At 40.9% G+C, this 27,243-nt stretch overlaps 2 protein-coding genes across 2 annotated transcripts in view; one reads left to right on the top strand and one right to left on the bottom strand.

Moving 5' to 3' along the window:
* Positions 1 to 12,223, bottom strand: part of POLR1A (RNA polymerase I subunit A) — a gene marked incomplete at both ends in the record, with an annotated part of 62,428 nt that extends 50,205 nt beyond the window's left edge. Inside the window, 7 exons of the mRNA XM_084234547.1 lie at positions 245 to 331; positions 3,388 to 3,491; positions 3,614 to 3,699; positions 4,586 to 4,693; positions 7,017 to 7,166; positions 8,967 to 9,171; positions 12,147 to 12,223. Coding sequence (XP_084090673.1) covers positions 245 to 331; positions 3,388 to 3,491; positions 3,614 to 3,699; positions 4,586 to 4,693; positions 7,017 to 7,166; positions 8,967 to 9,171; positions 12,147 to 12,223 — 817 coding nt within the window. The remainder of the gene's footprint in view (positions 1 to 244; positions 332 to 3,387; positions 3,492 to 3,613; positions 3,700 to 4,585; positions 4,694 to 7,016; positions 7,167 to 8,966; positions 9,172 to 12,146) is intronic.
* Positions 12,224 to 12,691: 468 nt separating this feature from the next.
* PTCD3 (pentatricopeptide repeat domain 3) overlaps positions 12,692 to 27,243 on the top strand; it is a gene marked incomplete at both ends in the record, with an annotated part of 30,291 nt that continues 15,739 nt past the window's right edge. Inside the window, 6 exons of the mRNA XM_084235457.1 lie at positions 12,692 to 12,795; positions 13,860 to 13,912; positions 14,028 to 14,064; positions 18,423 to 18,468; positions 22,004 to 22,072; positions 25,503 to 25,607. Of these exons, the coding sequence (XP_084091583.1) occupies positions 12,692 to 12,795; positions 13,860 to 13,912; positions 14,028 to 14,064; positions 18,423 to 18,468; positions 22,004 to 22,072; positions 25,503 to 25,607 (414 nt within the window). The remainder of the gene's footprint in view (positions 12,796 to 13,859; positions 13,913 to 14,027; positions 14,065 to 18,422; positions 18,469 to 22,003; positions 22,073 to 25,502; positions 25,608 to 27,243) is intronic.

Here is a 27,243-nt window from a genome sequence, read left to right as displayed (position 1 = left end):
TATAGTGCAGCAGACCTCTCCTGTCAGCTGCTCCCCAGGGTATTAAGTCCACACTGTATTTCAGTAAATCCACCTGTTTTGCTCCCCACTGTTTCTGGTGTATCCTTCACCCCCCCCCCCACTATGGCCTACACCCCAGTATGCAAAAATAAAAAAGAAGAGAGAGCTATAATATGTTCAACTCTGAAAAACTGAAAAGGCAGAGTAAGTAAAGTCAGAACAAACAGGGCAGCTGGAACAGCACCTTCGTTCTTCCAAAGGGCAACGAGATGTTCCTGGGCACTGCTGGGTGTGAGATATCCTCGTTTTCCCATCTGAGCATCCTCAATCACTGGAGCTGAAGAAGAGAATCACACAATAAAACATTAACAAGACTTTAACTTGACCACAAAAATCAATCTCTAAGCATACTCTCAGCTCTGGGTTCTCTCTTTACCCAATCAAATTTCTAAAGCACTGAAACATTAAAATACTGCATGAAACCTAAAAAATACAGCAGAAGAAAAAAATTACCCACCATTCCATCCCAGTATCACTATTATCACTTTAATATATTCCATTCATTGATTTATACAGTGTTTCAAATACTTAAATCTTCAGCTTGGTTCATTTTGTATTCTACTTTGCTCATTTAGTGTCATCTTGTGAGCATTCCTGCCTGCTGCTACATAGTGTATGCCTGACCATCATTTTAATAGTTGCATGATATTCCATGAAGACTACTAAACTATTTACACAACACTATGAGGATGTTTAATTCTTGGGAAGACAGAGAAGTGCAACTGCTAGGTCAAAAAGTTTGCAACATTAAAAATTTTGGTCCCAATAAAAGCGAAACATTTCTAACAGCTAATGCAATTGAAGGCAGTATGGGGATGCAATGAAGAGCAGTTCTGACCTCCAGTGATAACCACAGCATTAGAAAGCTGTATGTGCCTGCTGGGAAAACAAAATAACCCGTTAACCTGAAGAACAACTTTGTTGGCATCTCTGGAACCACCCTCTGAGCTTTCTCTCCTACTACACAGGTTTGAAAAGCTGAGGAAGAGCAGTCAGATGTGAAAGTGCTCCCCAGTTCATCCTAGCAGTTGCCAGGACACAAAGTGCCCCCATTGCCATTTAGTCACTGTGAAGGAAACCAGAATTAGTCAATCTCAGGACTTGAGTCAGAAGATACCTGCAGGTTGCCACCTCTTCACATAAGCAACATCTCTCCTAACAAGGCATTTTTGCAGTCTGCAAAAGTGAAATCTGCCTGGATGGGGCTTTAGAACATCTCTAATGTGTGTTTGATTCAGCTGTGAGACCTGCCATGTGAAAAAGGAGTTGAGGTCAAATAACCTGAGGAAGATTGAATCACAATGGTTAGAGTGCTGGCTATTAAGAATTCTCCTCTGAAAAAGCTTATGTACATTGTTGGGATCGTGGGGCTCACTGGAACATGTGCAGCATTTTACAAGCTTCAGGGGCTTCTTTTGGGATCACCAGTGTGTGTGACCATTGAGGTACAGGCCTCACTGCTTGGATCCCTTTGGTACAAGGAATATGGTTAGACCTTTGCTCAGAACATCACCTGCCTCTACACGACCTGATCCTGGAGTTATTGACCTGTGTCACCTGTAGCCTCCTCTAAAAGCAGAGGTCACAGTCTGGTTTCCACCTTGAACCTGTACTCATCATAGGCATGGTCCTTGGCATGAAGCTGAGTGCCCACCAAGGAAATGTTATATACCAAAAACCCAATCCTGGTATCACTGAGACTACTAACAATCTGTTGGTAACACATGTCTGTCTAATGCACAGACTTTTGGTTGGCATCATATTCTAATAGCTGCAGTGAAAAATCATTTCAAAGAATGGATTTCGCAAAGGGATTGAAAGGTTATTTAACTGTTAGATAGTAACCCCAAAGAAATAGTTATCTCCTAGAATTCTACCTTTGTTCTAAATATATGAACATTTTCTAAGGCACCATAAGGGCTATGGTAGCAATTCCCAACCTTGAAAATAGTTTTAGCGGTATTTATAGGAAAGAATAACCAACCTTTTGGTTGTTATCTGTCAAGCAATGAACAAAATTAAACAAGCTTTCAAAATGCAGTGTTGTATTCTAAACTGAATACTAGAATGTAAGAAAGACATTACTGGCGAATCTGGTGAAATTCAAGTAAGGTCTATAGTTCAGTTAATGACAGTGTGCTAATGCTAATTTCCTAGTTTTGACAAATTCACCACATTTGTCAAAATGATCTAATATATTTTATTAGGCAAACTGAATAAAGAGTACCTAGGGGCTCTACTATTAGCTCTGATTTATCTTTTAACACTTTAAAGTAAAAGGCTTGATAAAAAAAGAAACACATAAGTTTGCTACTACCAAGATAGTATTTGTGTCCCCTCTGATTGCATGTGCTGAAAGCCTAACCACCAAAATGATAGTGCTGGCAGATGAGGCAGGTGCTTAGGGAGGTGATTAGGTCATGAGGGCAAAACTCTCATGATTGGGACTGGTGCCCTTATAAGACAGCCATCAGTGAGAAATCCAGCCCTGAATAGATACCAAATCTACTGGCACCACAATCTTGGACTTCCCAGCCTCCAGAACTGTGAGAAATAAATGTTCACTGTTTATAAGTCACCGAGTTCATCTTTTTTTTTTTTTTTTTTAAAGATTTATTTATTTATATAAGCACTGGGTATAGTCAGAAGTGCGGGAGGGTGAAAGAATTCACCAGAGCCAGAGTGGGGAGCAGAGCAGGCAGAAAGACCGAAGTACACTGCTGAGGGGAGCAACGGGCGGCAGGAGAGGTCTGCATGCCATGTGGGACCCTCCTCCGGTGGCCGGGGAGCAGCCGGGGATCGAACCGGCGCTGCAGAGGTTGTGGGCAGCTTCGCAACCCAGCGCTCAACCGCTGAGCCACCAGGGAGGCCCCAAGTTCATCTTTGTTATAGCAGCCTGAATGCCAAGCCTGACAGTATCATCAATGTAAAAAGCAGACTATACATCTCCAGGATGAGAACTTATTTCCCTGCCTATCTCATATACTTGAGCTTAGAATAAGGTTTAGTAACAACAATGAACAATCATCCTCAAAAATCTTCCAGAAAAATAGCCAACTGAGGCAAAGTGGCATCTCAATTAGAACTGCCTCAGAATGTAGCTCAGTCTGTCTGTTCTCTTGCATGAGAGGTCAGGCCTGGACACCTACCAAGATCCCTCCCTCCAGCACTGAGAGATTTGGGCATTGTCCACTCCATTGGCCTGTCACAAAGAAACAGCTAAGAAACACATAGCACAGAAGCCCAGGTTCTCCCAAGGTTTGGGACACATCTGAGAGCTGTGCATGTAAAACATGGCCAAGACCTCCCAGGGTCCAGGCTGCTTACCCACAGGCTTGGTGCCTTTCTGGTCAGTTTTCCTGTGCACCATGGCTGGGTATGTGATTGTCAGTTTGCTGTTGTGCTCCTTTCGGACAACTGATCGCCCAGTTCTAGATATGAAGATGGTTGTGATTAAAGAGAGAGAAAAACCAACAAGACATTTAATAACAACTGCGAGCAACCAGCCAGACTTCTGTCCTGGGCAAGGGGAAAAGCAGCAGCACATACTCACTTGCACTGGGGACATCGCTTGGCAGTCATATGTGCCTTCCAGAAGTAAGTAATGAGCTTGCTCCTACTCTCACAGACATTTTTCACCTGTAAGACAGGCCAGTGAACCTTGCAGTACCATTCAGAAGAGAATCCAGCATGTATTCCTTTGTGGGTTTTTGCCTTTCTTGAAAAACCTCAGGAAATCACCTCCCTTTCTTAAACAAAATTTCCCACAGAACCCTAATATAGCCAAGCTCTGCCAATTACTGAGTGCCTTCTTCACAAGTTAAGATTCCTCATTCATAATATGGGAATAACCACCTTAAGGAGCTGTTTCTAAAATGGAGATAGTAAATGCAGTGGAGAGTTTGGAACAAAGTATTCAATGAAGGCTAGTTACCTTAGATTAAACCTCTCAATGTAGCTGGTGAACCCTCCCGACTGCCTCCCTCAGAAACACCAGAAACGGCACATCGGTACTTAAGCTTCCTGAGCCTGGCTGCAAGTAAGACCCATCCAGGAGTTTTTGTAACCATCACTTGGGACCTACCCCAGACCAGTTAAATTACAATCTCTGGTATGAAACTTGGCACTGTTGGTTATCTATACCATTCATTTATCCATCTACTGAGCAAGTACACATGGGCTATTGGGGGCATGAGAAGGCAACAGTGGTTTATAGGGTTGAGAAGAGAAAGAAGAAAAGGACACAGACCCCATTCTCCAAATGAGACTGTATGCCACATCTTGCTGGATGCTGTACTGAAATCACCAGTTTTCATTTAATACTCTCATGGGTCCTAAAGACCAGGAAACAGACTCAGGGTCAAATATGTAACATGTGAGGTCACAGGCCATGGAAGAGGCAGCACAGGGATGCAAACCCAAGTCTACCTTGGGAAGTCAGAAGAATGCACAAATGACAGTGCAGAGGAAACTGATAACTATGCTAATTCAGAAAGTTCCAGAAAGGAGAGACAGGATAACTCACATGTGCACCATGGGATCCTGGAAGGTTGTTCTTTAAAATTTTGGTTGTGTATTGTTCTAACTCTTCCTGAATTTCGAAGCCAGTGGCATCAGCATTTTCTTCTAGAAACTGAAAAAGAAGAAAACCCTATTGCTGCAGTAAACTGAGTACATGATTAGCAAGCAGTCCGGTGCCAGCCTCTACAAAGATGGGAGAGTTTAGCTTGAGGGGAGAAAAAGAAATCTCACGGCTGTTGTGTTGATTTTCAAATCATTATTATTAAAAAAAAAAATCACATAAGAGACTATCCTGCTCTGATAATGGTGGGTTAGATTATTCATATCTAAGCTAAAACCAAAAAAGACCCAAAATATGATGAAATATTAAAAATTAAAATTTTTTCTAAACCTCTGAAGATCTCATAGGTCAGTGAGGAATAAATAGGTCAATCCAAAGGGAAACCAGAACCCAGGAGGTCCGATGCAGGACTGCAGCGGGGCACAGCCACAGGACAACCCTGTCTGTAGTGAGGCCCTGTGTGGAAAGATACTGACAGCCTTTCAGAATGAGGCATGGAGCTGTGCCAAGTGGCAGCCCCAGTCTGGGGGCATTTTCCAATTCAGTAATTCTGAAGTTTTCATTTTGAAAGTCTCTAATGATGACAGGGACAGAGATCAAATCTAGAGGTAGCATAAAGACAGGAATCTCATTCCCTCCAATCCCAACATATAAACACAGGAAGCTGGAGACCTCCAAGAGCTACCCCTTCAGGACCCAGACCAGATCTTGTACAGACCCAATAGCCCTGCAATACTGTTGGCTTTAAGCTTTGAACCAGGTTGCTAAGCATGTGGCAGAAACAAGAAGGAACCTCTCTAGAGCAAGGGAGTACCGTATTTTGCTCAATTATTCCTACCAAGAAATTTTTTACATATAATGATAAACTGCCAAAAATAAGCACACAAGGACAGGGGGAAGAGGAGTTTTTGAGGATATGGATATTACCTTGATACTGAAGGTGACTGTACGGGTGATGGTTACTTTCTAACCATTAAAGGTACAATTAATACATTTCTGTGTGTATTTTACAAAAAGATTGCTTAAGGCAGTAGACATCACAAATTTTATGTCAATAAATTTGAAACTTTAGGTAAAAATGAACAAATTCCCAGAAAAATATAATCTATTTTGAGTACATGTTTTAAGGAAATCCTTTCTCTCTCTTTTTTGGACAAATCTGATCTTGGGTTAACTTTTTAGCTCTGTTCCCTGAACTTAACAAAGTGGAAATATCAACTGTGTTAGCAGACAGTAAGGGTGATGTAAAAATGACTTTGGCTATACCACATCTGAAATAGAAAGTCTACAAATGAATTATAAATACCTAATGAGAAGCCACAACTTGAACTTTTCTGGTGATAACTAGGTTTGTCCTTCAAGATTTCTGGAAACTGGGTCCATAAAACTGTCACAAAAATACTGATTCTTAATTGTGGCATGGGGCTTCAAGGCCAGGGTAACTCCTATATTTACTGGGGTGATCTCTTTTAAACAGTCCAGGTCACACAAACTGCGAACCACCTCCTCACCCTATTTGCGCTCTGACATCTCAAGCTGGGCTAACCAGCATGTGCACCTTCTCACTTGACTTGTGCACCAACAGTCTCATGCTGAGCCTTTATCCCTAAGTGAACATCCTCCTCACCCTATCTGAGCTCTGAACTGCATGATGGACAGAACCCCCTTCCCTCCCCTGCGACAGGACACTATCCCCTTGAATGCTTTACTCATCTTGTTTGGGCTCTTACAACCCACACTAGGCAACACCTCTGTGTAGACTCCTATGTGCTCTATCTAATGTCTTTAAGACTGAGTTATTCAGGAAAGGGACGGTAAAAGGTTTTCTCTTGTGCCAAGAATAAAATAAGAATGCCCGGATGCCTCTAGCCCTTCAACATAGTAAAATAGATTCTAATGATGAAAATAAGTAAAAGGAACAGTGTTAAGGAAGAGAGAGACAAAACTGTTATTATTTATAGATAAGACTGTGCTGGAAATCTAAAACAATCTACAGACAAAAATATTAGAATTAACAAGACACTTCTGCTAGGTTGCTTCATACAAAATCAATACACAAAGCAGTAATATTTTCATCTATAAACACAAAATAAATGAAAACAAAAAAAAATTTATAAAACACCAGAAAATTATGCAATTATTAATCACAAAGAAAAATGTCTCTTTATGGTAGAGAGAGAGATGGTCACACATTATCCAAGTAATAAAATTCAGTAAGATCAAGAGTGGTCCAACCAGACAGCTAATGCTTGGTAAAATGATGTATATCCAATGCCATGTAGCTTGCCTTCTTACCAAAATATGAATGCTATGAGGAAAATAATCAGACAAATCCTAAAACACAACTGGTCTTAAGTCATCCCTAACCACCTACCCTGTTCAGAATTCTTTCCAGCTCATAGACTGCTTGTAAGGCCCCAACTTCCAGAACTTTCAGCTGGCAAACTAAGAGATGAATCACAGCCCGGGGGCAAGTCAGCATGTGACAGTTTAAACAGGAGCCCCGGAGCAACAGGTAGAGTTTCTGAAAAGAAGGAATAAAAAGAAATAAGACATTAGAAAGAGCTGTAACAGCTAAGGTGATTTTTAAGGCACTTACAATTTTTGTTTTAATGCAGTAAGCTTATTCCTTTAAGATTCCCACTTCATCCTTTATAATTAGAAAGGCCTTCTGGAACCAAAGAACTAGATAATTATTCCTTTATATTTTCTTTTATGGTTTCATTTTAATCCTTAAAATATGAAATTTATTTTGGGTCCAAGGTGGGGAACAACATTTACTTAACTATGTTCTAAATATTAAATTTAGTATTTATTTAAGTAAAATATTAAGTCTAAAACATTGTAGTATTTGGCTAAATACTAAATTTAAAATTTTATTTTATAACAGAAACAATTTTCTTCCCCTAATATAATTAGCAGACAAAAATCAAGTCAATGTACACTATCATCTCCATAGCTTAAAACAAATCATGGAGGCTTGTTAACAGATATAAAAAGCTGAAAATGATCAAGTAAGTTTCTAGACTGGAGCTTTTTTTTTTTTTTTTTAAACAATGGGGGCCTCCCCGGTGGCACAGCAGCTGAGTGCTGGGTTGCAAAGCTGCCCACAGCCTCTGCATTGCCGGTTCGATCCCTGGTCGCCTACGAGGGTCCCACATGGCGCGCAGACCTCTCCTGCAGCCCACTGCTCCCCTCAGCAGTATACTTCGTCAGTCTGCCTGCTCTGCTCTCCACTCTGGCTCTGGTGAATTCTCTCACCCTCCCGTGCTTCTGACTGTACCCAGTGATTGTATAAATAAATAAATAAATTTAAAAAACACACACAAAAAAAACAGTGGACCTTCCCTGGTGGCGCAGGCAGTTGAGCGCTGCGCTGTGAAGCTGTCTGCAGCCTCTGCAGCGCCGGTTTGATCCTGGCTGGCCGGTGAGGGTCCCACATGGCGCACCAGACCTCTCCTGTCGTGCCTGCTGCTCCCCTCCACAGTGTATTTCAGTCAGTCTGCCTGTTCTGTTCCCCTCTCTGTCTCTGGTGAATCCTCTCACCCTCCCACGCATCTGGCCTGTACCCCAGTTCTTGTGTAAAATGAGTAAATAAATCTTAAAAAAAAATAAAAAATAAAAACAAACCAGCATGTGCCAGTTTACTGTTAACAATATGATTAGCAGACAAAAATCAAGTCAATGTACACTATCATCTCTATAGCTTAAAACAAACCCTGGAGGCTTGTTAACAGATATAAAAAGCTAAAAATGGTCAAGTAAGTCTCTAGACTGGAGCTTCCTTTTTTCCTTTTAAAAAAAAATTTCTTTTTGTTTCTTTTTCTTTCTTTTTTTTTTTAAATTGAGGTATGGCACCTCATTTTAACCTCACTGTTGGGCCTTCTGGAACTCTGCTCCTCTTGCCACCATGCTGAAGCATAGAAATCAAGCCGGAAGGGTCAGGGAAATTTGGAGAACTCTAATGGTCCCTCTATTGCCAGGGAGGGTCTACCTGGACTTCTGAAGGACATGAAGTCCCTGAAACAAAGAGCAGGCATGAATCTGAATGCATCCCCCTGCCCACTCCCCCCTTCCAACCTCCCATGAATAGAATCAAGTATGGCTCTTTCTCAAATGGAACCAAACTGACATTTGACTTAGAGCTAAAAGCCAAGATGAATGTATTAGATTTGGCTCCTCAAGGTTTGAAATCTCATGGTAAAGAGTACTTTAACTAAAAGTGTCCAGAGCTAACCTCCTCAGACACCACCTGTCATGACAGGGGTGCACTCAGAAACCCCACCAGCAGCCCTGAGACCCAAGCATCCAGGGAAGAACATACGTCGAAGAGGAGAGGGTTGTACACTGTCAGTGGGAGCTCAATGTGGCCCAGGTGTCCCGAGCAGTTGTTGAAGTCCTGCACGCAGGTGGAGCACACTTCTTTGGAATCTGCAGGGCCTAGAGCCAAATCATAAAGGCCGTTCACTGATGGGTTCCCGAGGCTGTCCAGGTACCGAGGATTCGTAATGGATTTAACACTTAGTTTCCTAAAAAGACAAAAAAAGACCACAGGAAAACTAAGGTTACCCATACATCTCAAATGTTTCCTCTTTGGTGTTGACAAAACCATAGTCAAGTGATGATTTAATGTCTGTTTCTTCAGACACATGGAGAGCTCCAAGGAATAAAATCTGTATCTGCCTTTCTGATTACTGCTGCTCAGTACTTATACTTGGCACAGAGTCTGCTCTCAGCTGTTACTCAAGAAATATATCTAGGGCCTCCCCTGGTGGCGCAGCAGTTGAGCGTTGGGCTGCGAAGCTCCCCGCAGCCTCTGCAGCACCGGTTCGGTCCTCGGGAGGGCCCCACACCCAGTGAGGGTCCCACATGACACCCATACCTCCCCTGCTGCACCTGCTGCTCCCCTCAGCAGGGTACTTCAGTCCTTCTGCCTGTTCTGCTCCCTGCTCTGGCTCTCGTGAATTCTCTCACCCTCCCGCGCTTCTGACTGTACCCAGTGATTGTATAAATAAATAGATAAATCTTAAAAAAAAAGTCTAAATGAATAAGAGCAGTAAAATATTTTTAAAAATAGATTTAGTGCAAACCTTGCACATTGGAAGACTTCATAAAAAAGGAGTTAAGTACTTACCAATTAAATGCTCTAAAAACAGCATTTAGTCTTGACTTTCAAGATGGGCATCACTATGCGTAATTTTCTTTTTTAAAAGATTTATTTATACATACATACATACATACAAGCACTGGGTACAGTCAGATGCACGGAAGGGTAAGAGAATTCACCAGAGCCAGAGGGGAGAGCAGAACAGGCAGACTGACGAAGTACACTGCTGAGGGGAGTAGCGGGCGGCAGGAGAGGTCTGCACGCCAAGTGGGACCCTTGCCCAGCGGCCGGGGATCTCCGGGGAACGAACCGGCGCTGCAGAGGCTGCGGGCAGCTTCGCAACCCAGTGCTCAACCGCTGCGCCACCGGGGAGGCCCACTATGCGTAATTTTCAATGGAGGAAAGAGGCTCACAGCAATTTGGTAGATTCAATTCAAGTAATAGACAGATTGGGAATGGAGTGGGCAAGAAATGGATCACACTAACTCTAAAGCTCATGCTGTTCAATAATGACGATTTCAACCAATAATCCCTGCATGTAAGAATACCAAATTAAGGAAAATTGAATACAAATTTGCAAACTTTTAAGAAATAAAAGCTGCTTTACTGAAGGTATCATCACAGAATTTTATGTTTGGACCTAAATAAGACACTAATTTTCACAAAAACTACATTCTTGTCAAGTTTGTTTTTGAAACGTTGTTTGGATATAGAAAATAAAATACAAAGAAACCACTGAAACCTTAGAACCTAAAAGAAAACCACTATACAATGTTCACAGACCTTTTCCTATAGGTACATTAAAAAACCATAACTGGGATCATTTTAAATTTCAAGCATTGCATTTGTCCATTTTCAATTAGCATCAGTAGTGTTTTTGTCAATAAAAGTTCCTTGGAAACATGAGTCTTTGGCACAGCAAAATCTTTCATTATATGGCATTACATAGCAGCTCATGGAAAACACATGGCTTTGGGGTGAGAAAGGTCTGAGCTCTAAATCTGCTCTCAACTAAGAGAAAGTTCAGGAAAATGGGTTTTCCAGAACATTAGAAAGCTAACAGTATGGTCCTATTCAGGAACATGTGAGCACTGACCCCACATGCCTGCACAAATCACCTGAGGACCTAATAGTACAGTCTCCACAGAAAAGGGTATGGACAATCCCTTAAAAAAAAAAAAAAAAGGAAATATCACGTGATCCAGCAATATCAATGCTAGGTATTTACTCAAAGAATATGAAAATACTCATACAAAAAGATTTATGCATTTCTACATTCATAGGAGCATTACTTGCAAAAGCCATGTAAACAACATAAATGCCCAATAACAGACAACTGGACAAAGAAATTGTGGAACTTATATTCAAATAGTGGACTATATACTCATTATTAAGAACAATGAAATAGTGCCTTCTGGGGCAAAATAGATGGATCGTATAGTGATTATGCCAAATGAAATAAGTCAGATAATAAAAGACAGTTACTGGATAGTTTCACTCACTCATGGAACTTACAGAACCAAAGAAAACAAACTAACAAAGAAGAGTAAGCACAATTCTTAGACTCTAAGAATTATAGTGATGGAATGGGGTGGGGGAGGCTGGGAATAAGATAAGGTAAGTGAAGCATGTGCACAAGGGAGGTGTGAAGTTGTACTCCCAAAATTATAAAGTTATATGCATAATGACAACTAAAAGTAGTATAACCAGTAGCACCTTGAGGAAAAACAAGATTTGAGGAAAGAAGGAATCAACTAAGAAGCCTGACATGAATTAGATAGATCATGAATCCAAAGGACCTTGCTCACCAATGTGTCACTAATGTCTAGCTTAGTGCCTTGCAAAAACAGTATGATCAATAAATATTTGTGGTTTGATAAAATGATTAAGGGAGGAAGAGTACTTGTCACCGAGAGAGTAAAGTTTTGAAGGTGTGGTCAAGACTGTCAGAAGCTACGGTGATCAAAATGACTTAAGATTTAATAATTAGGCGGAAAATATAGGGGGTCCTGGCAAAAGAAAGAAGTTATCCTCTGAGTTGAGTCTTGAAGGGTAACCACTTTCAGGACAAGAGAAGACTATGAGCTTCAATAACCGCGTCAGAGACACTGTAGAAGCTCCACAAACTGAGGTTAACTAACGAGGAGACAGGCGACCCATAACGCGGCAATCGGGGAACCCCATCCTTCCCAGCGCACACTCTCGCCCAGCCCCGCCGGCCCTCGCCAGGCAGCGCACGCCAGCCCAAGACGTTCCCGGAACTACGAGTCCCAGCAGGCCACGCGCCCGAAAACCATGGATTCAGAAGACAAACCGGGCGTAAGACCTTTCGGGAACAGTAGTTTACGGGGCGGACCTCACAAGCCACGCTCACATAGCTTCCCACCAACTCCTTACCTGAGCTCTTCGGCCGAATACATCCCGAAGGAAATGCCCTTCAGCCGCCGCCAGGGCATGTTCTTTGAGCCCAACATCTTCTAGGTCAGTTTTGAGTTCTGACATGCAGAGAAAAATTCTAATCGCCCCAGGTAAAAGCTTAACTCAGCCTCAGGTTCGCCGCCACCATGTGACACCTAAGTGCGCTTGCGCGCGAGGGCCGTTCCGGGACCGCGGACGAGCTCACTTTCGCTCTGGGGGGGGGAAGAGAAGAGTCTCGCGGCCGGAACCCGTCCTCTCGTTCTAAAAACAATGATATATTTATAAAACATTAATATTATTATTTCATAAAAGTTCTTCGAGGCAGATAGGGGTGCTTAATCTTGAATTTTCATAGCGAAGTTGTTCATAGCATGCGTTGGTAACCTCATCTATGATTGCTTTTGTTTTATTCCGTCGCAGCCAATAGTCGAGCTTTTCCCCGCCCACTTTTTTATTCTCCCCGCCCCCGTAACCCCGCGGGACCCGGGCGTGATTTCCCAACATGCTGTGCGTAGCGGCCCGAGATGGCGGCCTTGGGGTCTGTCCGCTGGCTTAGGGTCCGCTGCAGACTTTGCCTGCCTCGGACAGGTCGGCAGGCAGGTTTGTGTGCGTGGGCCCCCTGTTACAGGTAAGAGAATGCTTGGGGATTCTATTAGGAAGACTCGGAGGTCAATTTAATTTTTCGTATATTTTTCTCCAAGAGATGGAACGGGGTGGTGGTGGAGTGGAATACGCATGCGCGCTGTCTCGGCCACATGCTATAGGGACCCAACACGCGGAGCCCAAGTCTTTGAAAAGGCTTTCAAAACCCACCCATTATGAAAAGTTTTACTGGTTGTCTAACCTACGCAAGAGTTAGGAGTGTAATTGAAGGCGCAACTAGAGAAAAAGAATCAGTTACCCCTGGTCGTATTTAACCAGCTGGGAAGAACGAGGAGAACTCAAGATTTCCGTAAATTAAGGCAATTTGATATTTGGCCAAATACATCATAGAGGTGTTAAGAAAAAGAGCAGAGTGCTAAAGATCAGGAAAAACCCTTTGGATTGCTGTGGTTTTTACAGCTTGGAACGTGTAAATTTATGTAATTCTTTTTCATTTAGTACAAATAGCAGGATTGTGGAAATATTTAAGGCAGTAATTTGTAGTGATAAATTAAGAAAAATCTAATTTTATGTTTCACCATTTCTTTAGTTGGGTGATAATAGATTTCCTCTTCTGTGTAATTGTTACAGGGCAGCCCCGGTACAAAAACGGGTTGCCTGACTTTGGGTCCTCACCCGCACGCTTAAAAGGACTTATCAATGCTCACACACGAAAGGTTAATAAAAGGTTTATTTACAAGGGAAGGGCAAATGAGGATATGTACCATGAGGTGCTCATTAAATTGTTTCTCTGAATTTCAAAGTGTTTTACATTTCTAAAATTGAAAGCCCCTGTATTTCAAACAGCTGCTCAGATTTTTTTCAAGTGTTAAAAAAAGTTTCCCAGTTTTCCCCTGATTTAAAATCATTGTATCCATTTTGTAATGGTATTGAATATGCTATTGAGGCCATGTCTTCTCTGTGTATTGACATGAGTTGTCTAGTCAGTTTGATCTATAATTTGGGCTGAAAATGCACATAGTGGGAGGTAACATGGGACGTTCACTAATGAATATTAACTGTAGGACTCTTTTTTGTTTGTTGTTGCAGATTTTATTCTGGAGGTGTAGCTGTTCCAAAGGTTGAAGGAACTGATGTAACAGGTATTTAAAGAGCTATTGAAATAATCCATTTTTTACATCAACACATGGTACTTCTTTTAATAGTAGTATCAGAAGCTGATTTGCTTTGTTGTTTTTTTTTTTTCCTTCATTTAAGGCATTGAGGAAGTCATCATTCCAAAAAAGAAAACTTGGTAAGTATTCAACCAGTGTTCATTCATCAAATGGTTGAATGCTTATTATGAGTGAAACATTGGTAGGTGAGGAACAATAAAAAAGCATACTTAAGGAAGAACAACTGAGGAGAGAAAAGCTTGAGAATTCATTTAATTTTTTTAAATATTTATTTATTTATACAAGCACTGGGTATGGTCAGAAGCGCCGGAGGGTGAGAGAATTCACCAAAGCCAGAGCGGGGAACAGAACAGGCAGGCTGACGAAATACACTGCTGAGGGGAGCAGCAGGCACTGCAGGAGAGGTCTGCGCGCCATGTGGGACCCTCGCAGCAGCTGGGGATCGAACCGGCTTTGCAGAGGCTGTGGGTAGCTTCACAGCCCAGCGTTCAACCGCTGCGCCACCTGGGGAGGCCCAAAAGGTTGAGAATTTAAAACAGTGTAGAAAGAGGAATATGGAGTGTGGTAAGTGAGTGGGAAGGAGATTTACTCAAAAGTTAAAAAACCTTCTGAACTAAGTTTGGTATTTATGGCAAAACGGTTATTATGAAAGTCTTCAAAAGAAGTGGGGTTTACTTTGTTTTTTTTTTTTTTAAGGAAGTTCTTTCATGGTTGAGAGACCAATCTAAAGTATTATCTTTATGGTTTTTAATAAAGTAAACAAAATGCTGTGGATTATGGAATTCAGCCTTTTTAATTCACTGGGTAGATAGCTAAATGAACTGCCTTATTTATTCAACTTCTATTAAGAACTAAAACCTTTGCAGAAGTTTTGTAGTAATGAAACTGGATGTGTTTAAAGGCCCATCAAAAAGTCAAGTCATTCCTGTGTGCAATATAAAGGCCGAGGTTCATTTTAAAAAAGAAAAAAAACAAGATTAAATCACAAGTAATATATGGTTATTGCCAAAGATTGGGGGGGGGGGTGAAATAAACACATTAGCATGCAAAAAAGGGAAGAAAATTACCAGCAACCACACTATTCAGAAATAAGTTGCTTAATCTGTATCAAAGCACAGAATGGTTAATTTCCTACTCAAAGAATTGAATGAGTCTTTGAACAGTGACTGTCAGTAGTTAGAACTCAAGAGACTATAGCAGTTATTTTAATGTTCTGGGGTATAACATTGCTTTTTATATCAATTTTATGCATATAGTTTTGTAAATATACTGTCTCATGCTCTGCTTTTAATTTTTAATGACTACATTGTATTTTATTATGTGGATATATTCAGGTTCACTTCTGTCATCCCTGGCCTAAGAATCAGAATCAAAATGAGAATAGGTATATACATATCCATGCACAAGGCATTTTCCTGAATAGCATTGAAGTTTTAAGTACTTTGCCAGTCATTGTGCCTCTATCCCTGAAATAGGTACAACAGGGAATACAAAAAAGAGCATTTGGAGGATGTGGGTAGATGACATAAGATCTAGTTGAGTTGTTTGCTTTTTTTAAATACATTAGACGTTATAGTTCTAAGTGTACATAATTCCATACACATGTCTAGAGGCAACATAGGATGTGATATGATCAAGAGAGGTTGAATTGCCCTAGTCAAGGTGAGTTTTATTGAAAATGTAGAGATTAACTTATACTTTAAAAGGGCTAAAGATTATTTTACTGGCATCAGAATCACCTGAAAATTTTGTTTAAAATGCCACTCTTGAGGGCCTCCCCGGTGGCGCAGCGGTTGAGCTCTGGGTTGCGAAGCTGCCCGCGGCCTCTGCGGTGCCGGTTTGATCCCCAGCTGCTCCCCGGCCACTGGAGGAGGGTCCCACATAGTGCGCAGACCTCTCCTGCCGCCCGCTGCTCCCCTCAGCAGTGTACTTCGGTCCTTCTGCCTGCTCTGCGCCCCTCTCTGGCTCTGGTGAATTCTCTCACCCTCCCGCGCTTCTGACTGTACCCAGTGCATGCATAAACAAAACAAACAAACAAATAAATAAATAAAACATGCCTCTATTAAAAAAAAACCCTATTAAAAAAAATAAAATGCCACTCTTGAAGGTAGTTCTTGCAAACCCTTACATGATAACCCACAGACAGAGGGAGTAGTAAGGTCATAAAAGACATGGTGATATATCTAGTGGTAGGAGGCCAGGTACAGTCAGACTTGTGAAAAATGATCTGTGAGAATAAAGAAAATGAGGTAGTTGACATAGAGCGTTAGTTAGCAAATTGACATCTATTTTTTAACAGCCTGTGAGCCAATAATGAATTTTATATTTTTTTATAGTTCAAAAACAGTTGAAAGACTATTTCATGACACTTGAAAATTATACGAAATTCATGTTTCAGTATCAGTTAAAATTTTTTTTGAAACACAATTTCACTCATTTGTTAGTATTGTCTGTAACTACTTTTTTATGTTGCACTCAAAACTGAGTAGTTGCAAGTAGTTCCTAAAGCTGAAGATATTTACTCTCTTTACAGAAAAGCTGTGTAACCCCTGATATAGAGCCTCTGATTTCCAGGCTTAGGGATTTATGCTTTAGACCTAGAAGAAACTATAAGGACCACAAGTTCCTGTTGCCTTATTTTAGATATGAAGCATCTTCTGAGGTTGTGATTTCCCAGTTCCTCAGGTGCCACAGAAGACTTTAAGAAATTATAGAGTCATTGTGAGTTTTCATAATATTAATGTGGCATTATAAAAACTGTTCCAAAGAGGTTGACCTTGTGTAAATATTTTAGGGAGGAACTGAAGCTCAGTTACCATTATGCATACGTAACCGGGGTCATAAAGAAATGTATATTAAAATTTGGCCAGGTTTGCAAAGAAGAGGATGTGAACAGATGGGTGTTCAAATATATTGGTTGATAGGGCAGTCAGTTGGAACAATAATTTAGAGGGAATTTTGGAAAATCGAATTTAAAATGGGCATACTTTACCAGCTAGCCATTCTGGAGGTACACTTGCTTATATTCAAAGAGGCATGATAGTTACATAACGTTTAAAGAAATTAGATCTGTATGTAAGTAATGAGGTAGAATAATAATACTTACATAAACAGAATAACAGTGTATTTTTTTTAGTGATGGTTTATAAGAATACCACAAATGTTTTGGAAATAACCCAAACTCAATAGGGTGGATAAGTGGGGTCACAAGATGACTGCAGGCTTGGGCCTCCCTGGTGGCACAAGTTAAGCACGGCACTGTGAAGCTATCCACAGCCTCTGCAGCACAAGTTTGATCCCTGGTTGGCAGGGAGCAACCCACATGCCACAGCAGACCTCTCCTGACTCACCCGCTGTTCCCCTCAGCAGTGTATTTCAGTTAGTCTGTCTGTTCTGTTCCACACTCTGCCTCTGGTGAATCCTCCCAACCCCCCCTCCTCAGCACCTCTGGTCTTTAACCCAGTTCTTGTATGCATAAACAAATCTTAAAAAAAAAAAAAAAAGATGACTGCAGGCAGACACTTTAGCATAACTTGTAATATTTGTTTTTAAGAAAATATATTAACATTTTTTAAATAACTTTAAAAAGTCTGAATACCATAATTTTTTCACTGGAATTTGTTAGAAGGTGTGTCAATTTGATAAAAGATTTAAATAGATAAAATTATATAAACGTGACTTTAAAAAACAAAGTTAATAGGAGTGATTCCATTTTAATATAAAATTTTCTGTATTTCTCTCAGGAAAGACTGAATGCTGTGTTCAAAACTTTACCTCAAAAAAACACCTTGTTTTACTAAATTTGCCTATTTCCCTCTTAGAAATGAAACATGAAATCTAATGCAGAAGTAAAAATACATTTGAAATCAAATTGTCTTGTTTGTCAGTTATTCCACTGAAACCTCCTTTTCAGTATGTCAGTGGACCCACAGGCCCAGTGGACAGCTGGTCTGAAACTCTTATAAGAGTCTGTATTTGGGAGGTTCTAAACCAGATTGTTATTTCAGAATCATCTGGGAATATGCTAAGAATGCATGTGACAATTCATAGAACTTGGAGGTTTTCAATAGGTCCAGAGTACAACTTGTGATTTATTCACATAAATATTTGAATTAAGAGCCACCAATTTAGATAATAAAATCAAAAGTATTCCAAAAAGCTTCAGAAAGAATGAATAGGGAAATGGTTAAGAGGATATAATATGTAAGACAGACGAGGGTAGAAATCACTAGCCCAGGGTGGGGTATTGACCAGAGAGTGTAGATAAAACATTATAGGAATGTATGTTAAGCACCTTTAGGCAAAAGAACTAGACAGTTTTCCCATTTTCTAACTTGTTGTTCTAGTGATCTTGAGAGAACCAACTTCATTTGGGACCAGAACTTTTTAATTCACCAGTCCATTCTGAGAGTAGAATCACTTACTGGCTTTGTGTGAAAAGCCCTAATGAGGGTTAACTTGTGATTCTCATTCTTAGGGATAAAGTGGCTGTTCTTCAGGCACTTGCATCCACGGTAAACAGGGTAAGTAAGAATATACGGTTTGTGTCTAACTTAACTAATAGTACATTTAATGTTCATACCTCTTCATTATCCAGAATTAAACTGTTGTGGACCTAGAAAGTTTAAAGTGAATGGGGCCTCCCCGGTGGCGCAGCGGTTGAACACTGGGTTGCGAAGCTGCCCGCGGCATCTGCTGCGCCGGTTCGATCCCCGGCTGCTCCCCGGCCACTGGAGGAGGGTCCCACATGGCGTGCAGACCTCTCCTGCCGCCCACTGCTTCCCTCAGCAGTGTACTTCGGTCCTTCTGCCTGCTCTGCTCTGGTGAATTCTCTCACCCTCCTGTGCTTCTGACTGTACCCAGTGCATATATAAACAAACAAATAAATAAACATGCCTCTATATAAAAAAATAATAATAATTTAAAGTGAATGACCTGGGGCTGATTAGGATATTAAAGCCTTGACATAGTTCCATGTATTTTGTCTCCAAATTTAGTATTTTTATATTGTATGCCAGTGGTCTTTTAAGTTTAAATTTCCAGCAAGAGAATTGTCTGCCAGGAAAAGTCATTAGGGACTGGAGTTTTTCTTGGAATCTAGTTACAAAGACAACTCTATATGAGATATACCAAAGTTCAGACTCCCGAAAGGAAAGCAGGTATTTAGCATGAACCACATTCTTAGGTTTCATCATACTGAATCCATTCTTACTAGTATTGGGAATGGTGGGAACTGTCCCCAAATCCAACTCCCTAGATGCCAGCCTTGGAAAAGTAGGCCTTTCTATGAATAGTAATTTCAGGCTTGTTAGCTGTTTTCTTTATAATATCAAAATTGTGAACACATTGCCAACATCATTTCATATATTTTGCATTATAATTACAACATACTTTATTTCTTCCACCTCTTACAGAGCCATATCACTTTTATGCTTACAATGCAAAAGTAACTTCTCTAATAATTGGGATAAAAACAAGTCTCTATTAAGCTTCCTAAGAACCTACATGATCTCATACACGTTATATGGTATTTCTTTCACACTTCCCTCATGTCTGCCCACTAGCCCTAAGTGAATTTCCTGCTCTCTTTCTTGCTCACTCTACTCTAGCTACTCTCCACCTCCTGGCTAATTCTGTTTCTCAGCAGGCACATACTTGCCTTTTGGCTTTAATGTTTGCTGTTCCTTCTCTGTGGAATATTTTTCCCTGTGATAGTCTCTGTCTTTCCTTTATTGCCTTTACAGTGAGACCTTCCCTGATACTTTTTTTTCTTTTTAAGATTTATTTATTTATGCATACAAGAATGGGGGGGCAGGCCAGAGGTGCAGGGGGTAAGAAGATTCACCAAAGACAGAGTGGGGAACAGAACAGGCAGATTGACTGAAATACACTGCTGAGGGGAGCAGTAGGGGAGCCAAGAGAGGTCTGCCGCGCCATGTGGGTTGCTGCTCCCTGGCTGGGAGTCGAACTCATGCTGCAGAGACTGCAATTAGCTTCATAGGTTGCGTCCGAACCCCCTGTGCCACCAGGGAGGCCCTTCCCTGATACTTTCTGAAACTTTTTTCTCCTTTTCTCTACTGTTACGTAGTAATCTTTTAATTTACTGGGCTTTGTTTTTGTTTTGTGTTTTTCTGGAGTGTTTCTTTTTCCCATTAGATTTAAGCTCTATCTGGAGGTGGGATTTTGTCATATCCCTAATAACTAGAAAAGTGATTAAGTCATAAGAGGAACTCACTAAATATTGACCAAATGAATATGAACTAAAGCATTGGCGGTTGGGATAAGGGACAGTAGAGGAGGGGTATCTAGAAGCTAGAGTTGGGCCTCCCCTGGTGGCGCAGCGGTTGAGCGCTGGGCTGCGAGGCTGCCTGCAGCCTCTGCAGCGCCGGTTCGATCCCCGGCCACCAGGCGAGGGTTCCACATGGCACACAGACCTCTCCTGTCACCCACTGCTCCCCTCAGCAGTGTACTTCGGTCCCTCTGCCTGTTCTGCTCCCCGCTCTGGCCCTGGTGAATTCTCTCACCCTCCCGTGCTTCTGACTGTACCCAGTGCTTGTATAAATAAATAAATCTTTAAAAAAAAAAAAAAAAGTGCTAGAGTTGCCCAAACCTAATGACATGTGCCTTGAGTAGAAATAATGGGAAAGGATCTTTGGATTGGAGTGCAGAGTGGTCAGTACCATTTACAGAGAAAAGATAGAAGAGAGAGTAGCCATGTCGGGAAGTTTGTGCATGCATTTGGTTTTGAGGCATCTGAGTAAGGACATGAGGAAGAATAAGTTTGATGAGTTAAAACACATCCAGCATGTTACCAAAACTGGAGGCCCCGTATAGGTATATGAGGGTAGCAGAGCCAGAGCCAGGCAACAGGAGAAGTTGAGGTGAGCTTAAACTACTACCTCTGGGTTGTTTTTTTTTTCAGACTCACATACCAATAGGGAATGATATAACCATGTGACCTCAGATGAGGTGTGGAAGGGATTATGAGTTTTAAAAGTGGCAGCAGGAGGTTAGGATCCAAAAAACATACTGCCTCCAGGCCCTAGGTATGAGCAGCTTTCCCTTGAGAACTGTGGGGATGCTCCCAGAAGTGTCCAGACCGGTAAGACAAGGAAAGCATCAAGGGGCAGTCAGAAGAAATTCAGGATACAGGGTGAGTTTTTCTTATGGAACAAAGTCTCAGAAAGCCTAAGAAAGGGAGCTCTGGGGGAAAGGAGGGGAATAAAAGTAATTTGGGCACAGTTGTAAGTGAGCCTCTGTTGAGTGGCTTTTGCTCTAGAACAATTTAAAGAATTGTTTTACTTTGGGCAACAAGACACAGGAGAATTTGCTGCTGTGCTGTCCACCTTTTGAGAGGGTCCAGTGAGGGTATCCTCTATTTGAGGGTGGAACTCTTGGATGGTTAGTGACTATGCTTTGAAGGAAATCCTGGTCCAGGAAGCTGGTGTGCAGACTAACTAATTCAAAGGGCTTTTACCCTGAGTTTAAATATCAGTATCCTCTGGGCCTCCCCTGGTGGCGCAGTGGTTGAGCGCTGGGCTGCATAGCTGCCCACAGCCTCCACAGCGCCAGTTAGATCCCTGGCCACCGGCAAGGGTCCCACATGGCGCGTAGGCCTCTCCTCCTGCACCCGCTGCTCCCCTCAGCAGTGTACTTCATCAATTTGCCTGTTCTGCTCCCCACTCTGGCTCTGGTGAATTCTCTCACCCTCCTGTGCTTCTGACTGTACCCAGTGCTTGTGTAAATGAATAAATATATTTTTGAAAAAATAAATATCAGTATCCTCTCATGATAGACTCAAATCTTAAGGATTGGGATTTCCACTGCTGTGTTTAAGTTGTACATAATTATTGCCAAGTGTTGCAAAGCTAAGAATCCGTATAGGTATTAGTTTGTTTTTTTTACACATATGCACACACAAATATACATATGCACTAATATAACATGCATTTTTCTGCATGTGTTAATAATTAAAACTCATAATTTTTGGTCCTCACCAAAATTTCCGAGGTTCTCATTAAAAATCTAACCAAAGAAACTTTTGTGTCTTCCCTACAGGATGCTACAGCTCTCCCTTATGCATTTCAAGATGATCCTTATCTCATACCAACATCCTCTGTGGAGTCTGTGAGTATTTTTGAGTAACTTTTTTAGTTTTATGTTTCATGTTTTATATTGCTGGTTTGAATATAAGAGTGCATGTATAACTTAGCTGTAAACAAAACCTTTGAAAAGTTAACTTTTTAGAGATTGGCTATGGAAAGGGTTTTTGGTTTTGAATATCTAGGGCTCTTTGATATTATAACAACCACTCGGCTCATATGCATTAGGTTTTCTATACCTCAGACCATAGATAAGAAATGAACTGAGGGCCTCCCCAGTGGCGCAGCGGTTGAGCGCTGGGTTGCGAAGCTGCCCGCAGCCTCTGCGGCGCCAGTTCGATCCCCGGCTGCTCCCCAGCCACTGGAGGAGGGTCCCACATGGCGTGCAGACCTCTCCTGCCGCCCGCTGCTCCCCTCAGCAGTGTACTTCAGTCCTTCTGCCTGCTCTGCTCCCTGCTCTGGCTCTGGTGAATTCTCTTACCCTCCCGTGCTTCTGACTGTACCCAGTGCATGTATAAACAAAAAACAAACAAACAAATAAATAAAAACAGAAACGTGTCTATAAAAAAAAATGTAAAATGCCATTTAAAAAAAAAAAAAGAAATGAACTGAAATTATTTTACACACAGTAGCAGGGGTGGATATTATGTAATTTAACTTTTTTTTAATTAATAAATTTTATTTTTATATTCCCCATACAATTGCAATCCCCCCATTCTGACCCCAATCCCTCCCCTCCCGCCCCCCACCCCCCAAAAAGTGTCTCTGGTTCATAGTTTTTGTTGATTTTGATTTTCACTTTCTTATAGTTATTCATTTTCCTGGTCCCTTATTTAAGTATTCTAGATTCCTACTATGAGTGAGACCATCCGGTATTTTTCTTTTTCTTTTTGGCTTATTTCACTGAGCATGATCCCTTCCAGCGCCATCCATGTTGCTGCAAATTGCATGTGTTTATCTTTTTTGAATGCTGAGTAATATTCCATGGTATATATGTACCACATCTTCTTGATCCAGTCATCTATTTTTGGGCATTTGGGCTGTTTCCAAAGCTTAGCTATTGTAAATAGTGCTGCTATAAACATAGGGGTGCAGGTGTTCTTTGGAATTGATGTTTCTGTGTTCTTTGGGTAAATACCTAGGAGTGGAATTGCTGGATCCTGTGGAAGCTCTATGTTTAGTAGGTCCAGAAATCTCCACACAGCTCTCCATAGTGGTTGGACCAGTTTGCACTCCCACCAACAGTACAGAAGAGTTCCTTTTTCTCCACAACCTCGCCAACATTTGTTGTTGCTAGTTTTTTTAATATGTGCCATTCTCACTGGTGTAAGATGGTATCTCATGGTAGTTTTGATTTGCATTTCCCTGATTGCAAGTGATGTTGAACATTTTTTCATATGCCTGTTGGCCATTCACATTTCCTCTTCAGAGAAGTTTCTTTTTAGCTCCTCTGTCCATTTTTTGACTGGATTATTTTCTTTGTTGTTGTTGAGTCTCATCAGCTCTTTGCAGATTTTTGTGATCAGTCCTTTATCATTAGTGTTGGGTGCAAAAATGTTCTCCCAGTTGGTGGGGTTTCTCTTTGTTTTTGTTATTGTCTCTTTTGCTGTGCAGAAGCTCTTTAATTTGATGTAGTCCCAGCTGTTGATCTTTGCCTTCACTATCACTGCTTTGGGTGATGTGTCTGTAAAGATGTCTTTGATATGCAAATCACGTAATGTTTCGCCTATATTTCCTTCTATGTATTTTATGGTTTCAGGTCTCATGTCTAGTTCTTTAATCCATTTTGAGTTGATTTTTGTATATGGTGTGAGGTAGTGGTCAAGCTTCATTCTTTTGCATGTAGCGACCCAGTTTTCCCAGCACCATTTATTGAACAAACTTTCTTTGCTCCAATGCATAGTCTTTGCTCCTTTGTCAAATATTAGTTGACCATAAATCTGTGGGTTTATTTCTGGATTTTCTATTCGATTCCATTGGTCTGTATGTCTGTTCTTGTTCCAATACCATGCCGTTTTGATGATTATGGCTTTGTAGTAGAGTTTGAAGTCTGGGAGTTTGATGCCTCCATTCCCTTCTTTTTTTTTTCAGGAGAGCTTTGGCTATTCGGGGTTTTTTGTGATTCTATATGAATTTCATCAATAATTGTTCTATTTCTTTGAAGAATGACATTGAAATTTTGATTGGAATAGCATTGAATCTGTATATTGCTTTTGGTAGGATGGCCATTTTAATAATGTTTATTCTCCCAATCCATGAGCAGGGGATGTTTTTCCATTTCTTTGTGTCTTCTTCTATTTCTTTTAACAGTGTTTTATAGTTTTCTTTGTATAGGTCCTTTACCTCTTTTGTTAGATTTATTCCCAAATATTTGATTTTTTTTGTTTTAATAATAAAAGGGATTTTTTTTGATTTCTTCTTCTTCAGATTTATTGTTTGTATATAGGAAGGCTACTGACTTTTGCGTGTTGATTTTGTATCCTGCCACTTTACTGAACTGATTGATGAGTTGAATTAGTTTTTCTGTGGAGTTTTTGGGGTTCTCTATGTATATTATATCATCTGCAAAGAGTGATAGTTTGACTTCTTCTTTTCCTTTTTTTTTTTTTTTTAATTTTATGGAGGCATGTTTATTTATTTATTTATTTGCTTGTTTTTTTGTTTATGCATGCACTGGGTACAGTCAGAAGCGCGGGAGGGTGAGAGAATTCACCAGAGCCAGAGCGGGGAGCAGAGCAGGCAGAAGGACCGAAGTACACTGCTGAGAGGAGCAGCCGGCGGCAGGAGAGGTCTGCATGCCATGCGGGACCCTCCTCCGGTGGCCGGGGAGCAGCCGGGGATCGAACCGGCGCCGCAGAGGTCGCCGGCAGCTTCGCAACCCAGCGCTCAACCGCTGCGCCACCGGGGAGGCCCTTCTTCTTTCCCTATTTGGATTCCTTGGATGTCTTTCTCTTGTCTTACTGCTCTGGCTAGGACTTCCAGTATTATATTGAAAAGCAGTGGTGAAAGTGGTCATCCTTGTCTTGTTCCAGATCTTAATGGAATTGCTTTCAGCTTTTCACCATTGAGAATGATACTGGCTGTTGGCTTGTCATATATGGCCTTTATGATGTTGAGGTACATTCCTTGTATCCCAAGAATTTCAAGGGCTTTTATCATGAATGGGTGTTGCACTTTGTCGAAAGCTTTCTCAGCATCTATTGATATTATCATATGGTTTTTATATTTCTTTTTGTTGATGTGTTGGATAACATTGATTGATTTTCGGATGTTAAACCATCCTTGTGTCCCTGGAATGAATCCTACTTGGTCGTGGTGAATTACTGTAATTTAACTTCTAATCAGTTTTCTGTGAATTGTGAGATTTTTTTTTTTTTAAGCCGTGGGGGTGGGGGTTGATATTTTGCCTCTAAGTTCCATGTAAACACTGGTACCTAATCTTTTTCTTCATACAGCGTTCATTTTTATTGGCAAAGAAGTCTGGGGAGAATGCAGCAAAGTTTATTATTAATTCACATCCCAAATACTTTCAGAAGGACATAGCTGAACCTCATATACCGGTAAGGAGAGGTACCTGCTTTTCATTTTCAGATAATACAGTAAAATGTATGTAAAACCAGATATATTCATGGCTAATATTTGAGTAGCCACTTGAGTGCTTCAGTATTTGAATGAAAAGTCCTTTTACGTGTATAGTCACCTTTGCTCACGATACTAAGCCTTTTTAATTCTTTCTGTATAGTTTACTTATCATCTTTTTTCCCCATTTGTTTTTCTGTGACACCAGAATCCAGTCTTTTCCTCTTTGACTTCCTTTTCAGTTTCATTCTGTCTACTCAAGCATTGATTCCTTTTTTAGGTTTCCATGCTCACTTACTTTCTCTTTTTCCTGTCTGAAGGCTTCCTGATTTAATCACTCTTTCACTTCATTTGGCATTCTTGACTATCTGGCCTGGGTCCCCCTACTTTGAACTCTGAAATCTATCTCCAGCTTCCTCTTTGTTTATATATAATCATGAAGTGTGGGTATAAGTTGGACATTGTACTTAGTACTTTCATACAGTGGTGAGTGAAACAGATGTGTTTGCCCTTCTGAGTTTATTAGTAGAAATAGTAACTCCAGATTACTGTGTCTAAAGAAGTATTCCTCCTCATATTCCCTGCTCCCCAAAACACACATCCAGGCACATCCCTTCTGCTGCTTAAGCAGTGATTCCTGCTAGTGATAATTAAGGAAGCCAATGAGTTTGCATAGGTTAAAATATTGAAATCCTGAACTAAGACAGTGGCAACAATGTTAATGATTTGTCCCCTACCCTCCCACCTCCCTTTCAAAGTGCTTAGCTCACTTTTCCTTGAAACCTCCCGTGTGGGCCCTGCCTCACTGGCAGACTGCACCTATTATTGCTAAGATCTCATGTCATTTATCATTCACGTTGTATCTTACTTGCTTTATCCATTAGTCTTGAGGTACAGTCACCTTTTTTATCCCCATTGCCAAACTTAGTACCTGGTGTAAAGTAGAAGACTTTCATATATATACGATATATATGCATGTATATTTAGAGTATGTGTTAAATGTTCAGAGTAAAAGAAGCATCAAGGATGAAAATTTCTACTTTAGAAAGTGGGTGGACTCTAGCACTTTTAACCAAGATTAGGAGAAAAAAGGAAGTAAGGTGGTTTTAGCGGCGGAAAATGTTTAGCTTTAAGTTGGGAAATTTATTTGGAAATGAGATTCTTCAGATATATATTAAATATTTGTTTGGATGCTTTTATTTTTTAAAGATTTATATATGCATGCAAGAGCTGGGGTATAGGCCAGAGGTGGGGGCGGGGGTAAGAGGATTCACCAGAGACAGAGTGGGGAGCGGAACAGGCGGATCTACTGAAATACATGCTGAAGGAAGCAATGGGTGAGACAAAAGAGGTCTGCTGCACCATGTGGGTAGCTCCCTGGCCAGGAATGGAACTCGTGCTACAGTGGCTGCCAATAGCTTCATGGTATGAGATTTAACCCCTTGCACCACCAGGGAGGCCCCTGTTTGGATGCTTTTAAATTTTCCTTTCTAAGATAGGAGATAACTTCAATAAACCTGAAAAGAAAGCATCCTCCCCCTCCCTCCCCCCAGTAATATCCTCTACAAAGGCTTATTAGCACATTAAAATGATATTTAGTACATGAAACATGAATTA

The sequence above is a fragment of the Talpa europaea genome, assembly GCF_964194135.1.
Source record: "Talpa europaea genome assembly, chromosome: 6".
Taxonomy (NCBI): domain Eukaryota; kingdom Metazoa; phylum Chordata; class Mammalia; order Eulipotyphla; family Talpidae; genus Talpa; species Talpa europaea.
Note: the sequence above shows the minus strand (reverse complement) of the source record. Positions and strands in the feature narration are given on the sequence as shown.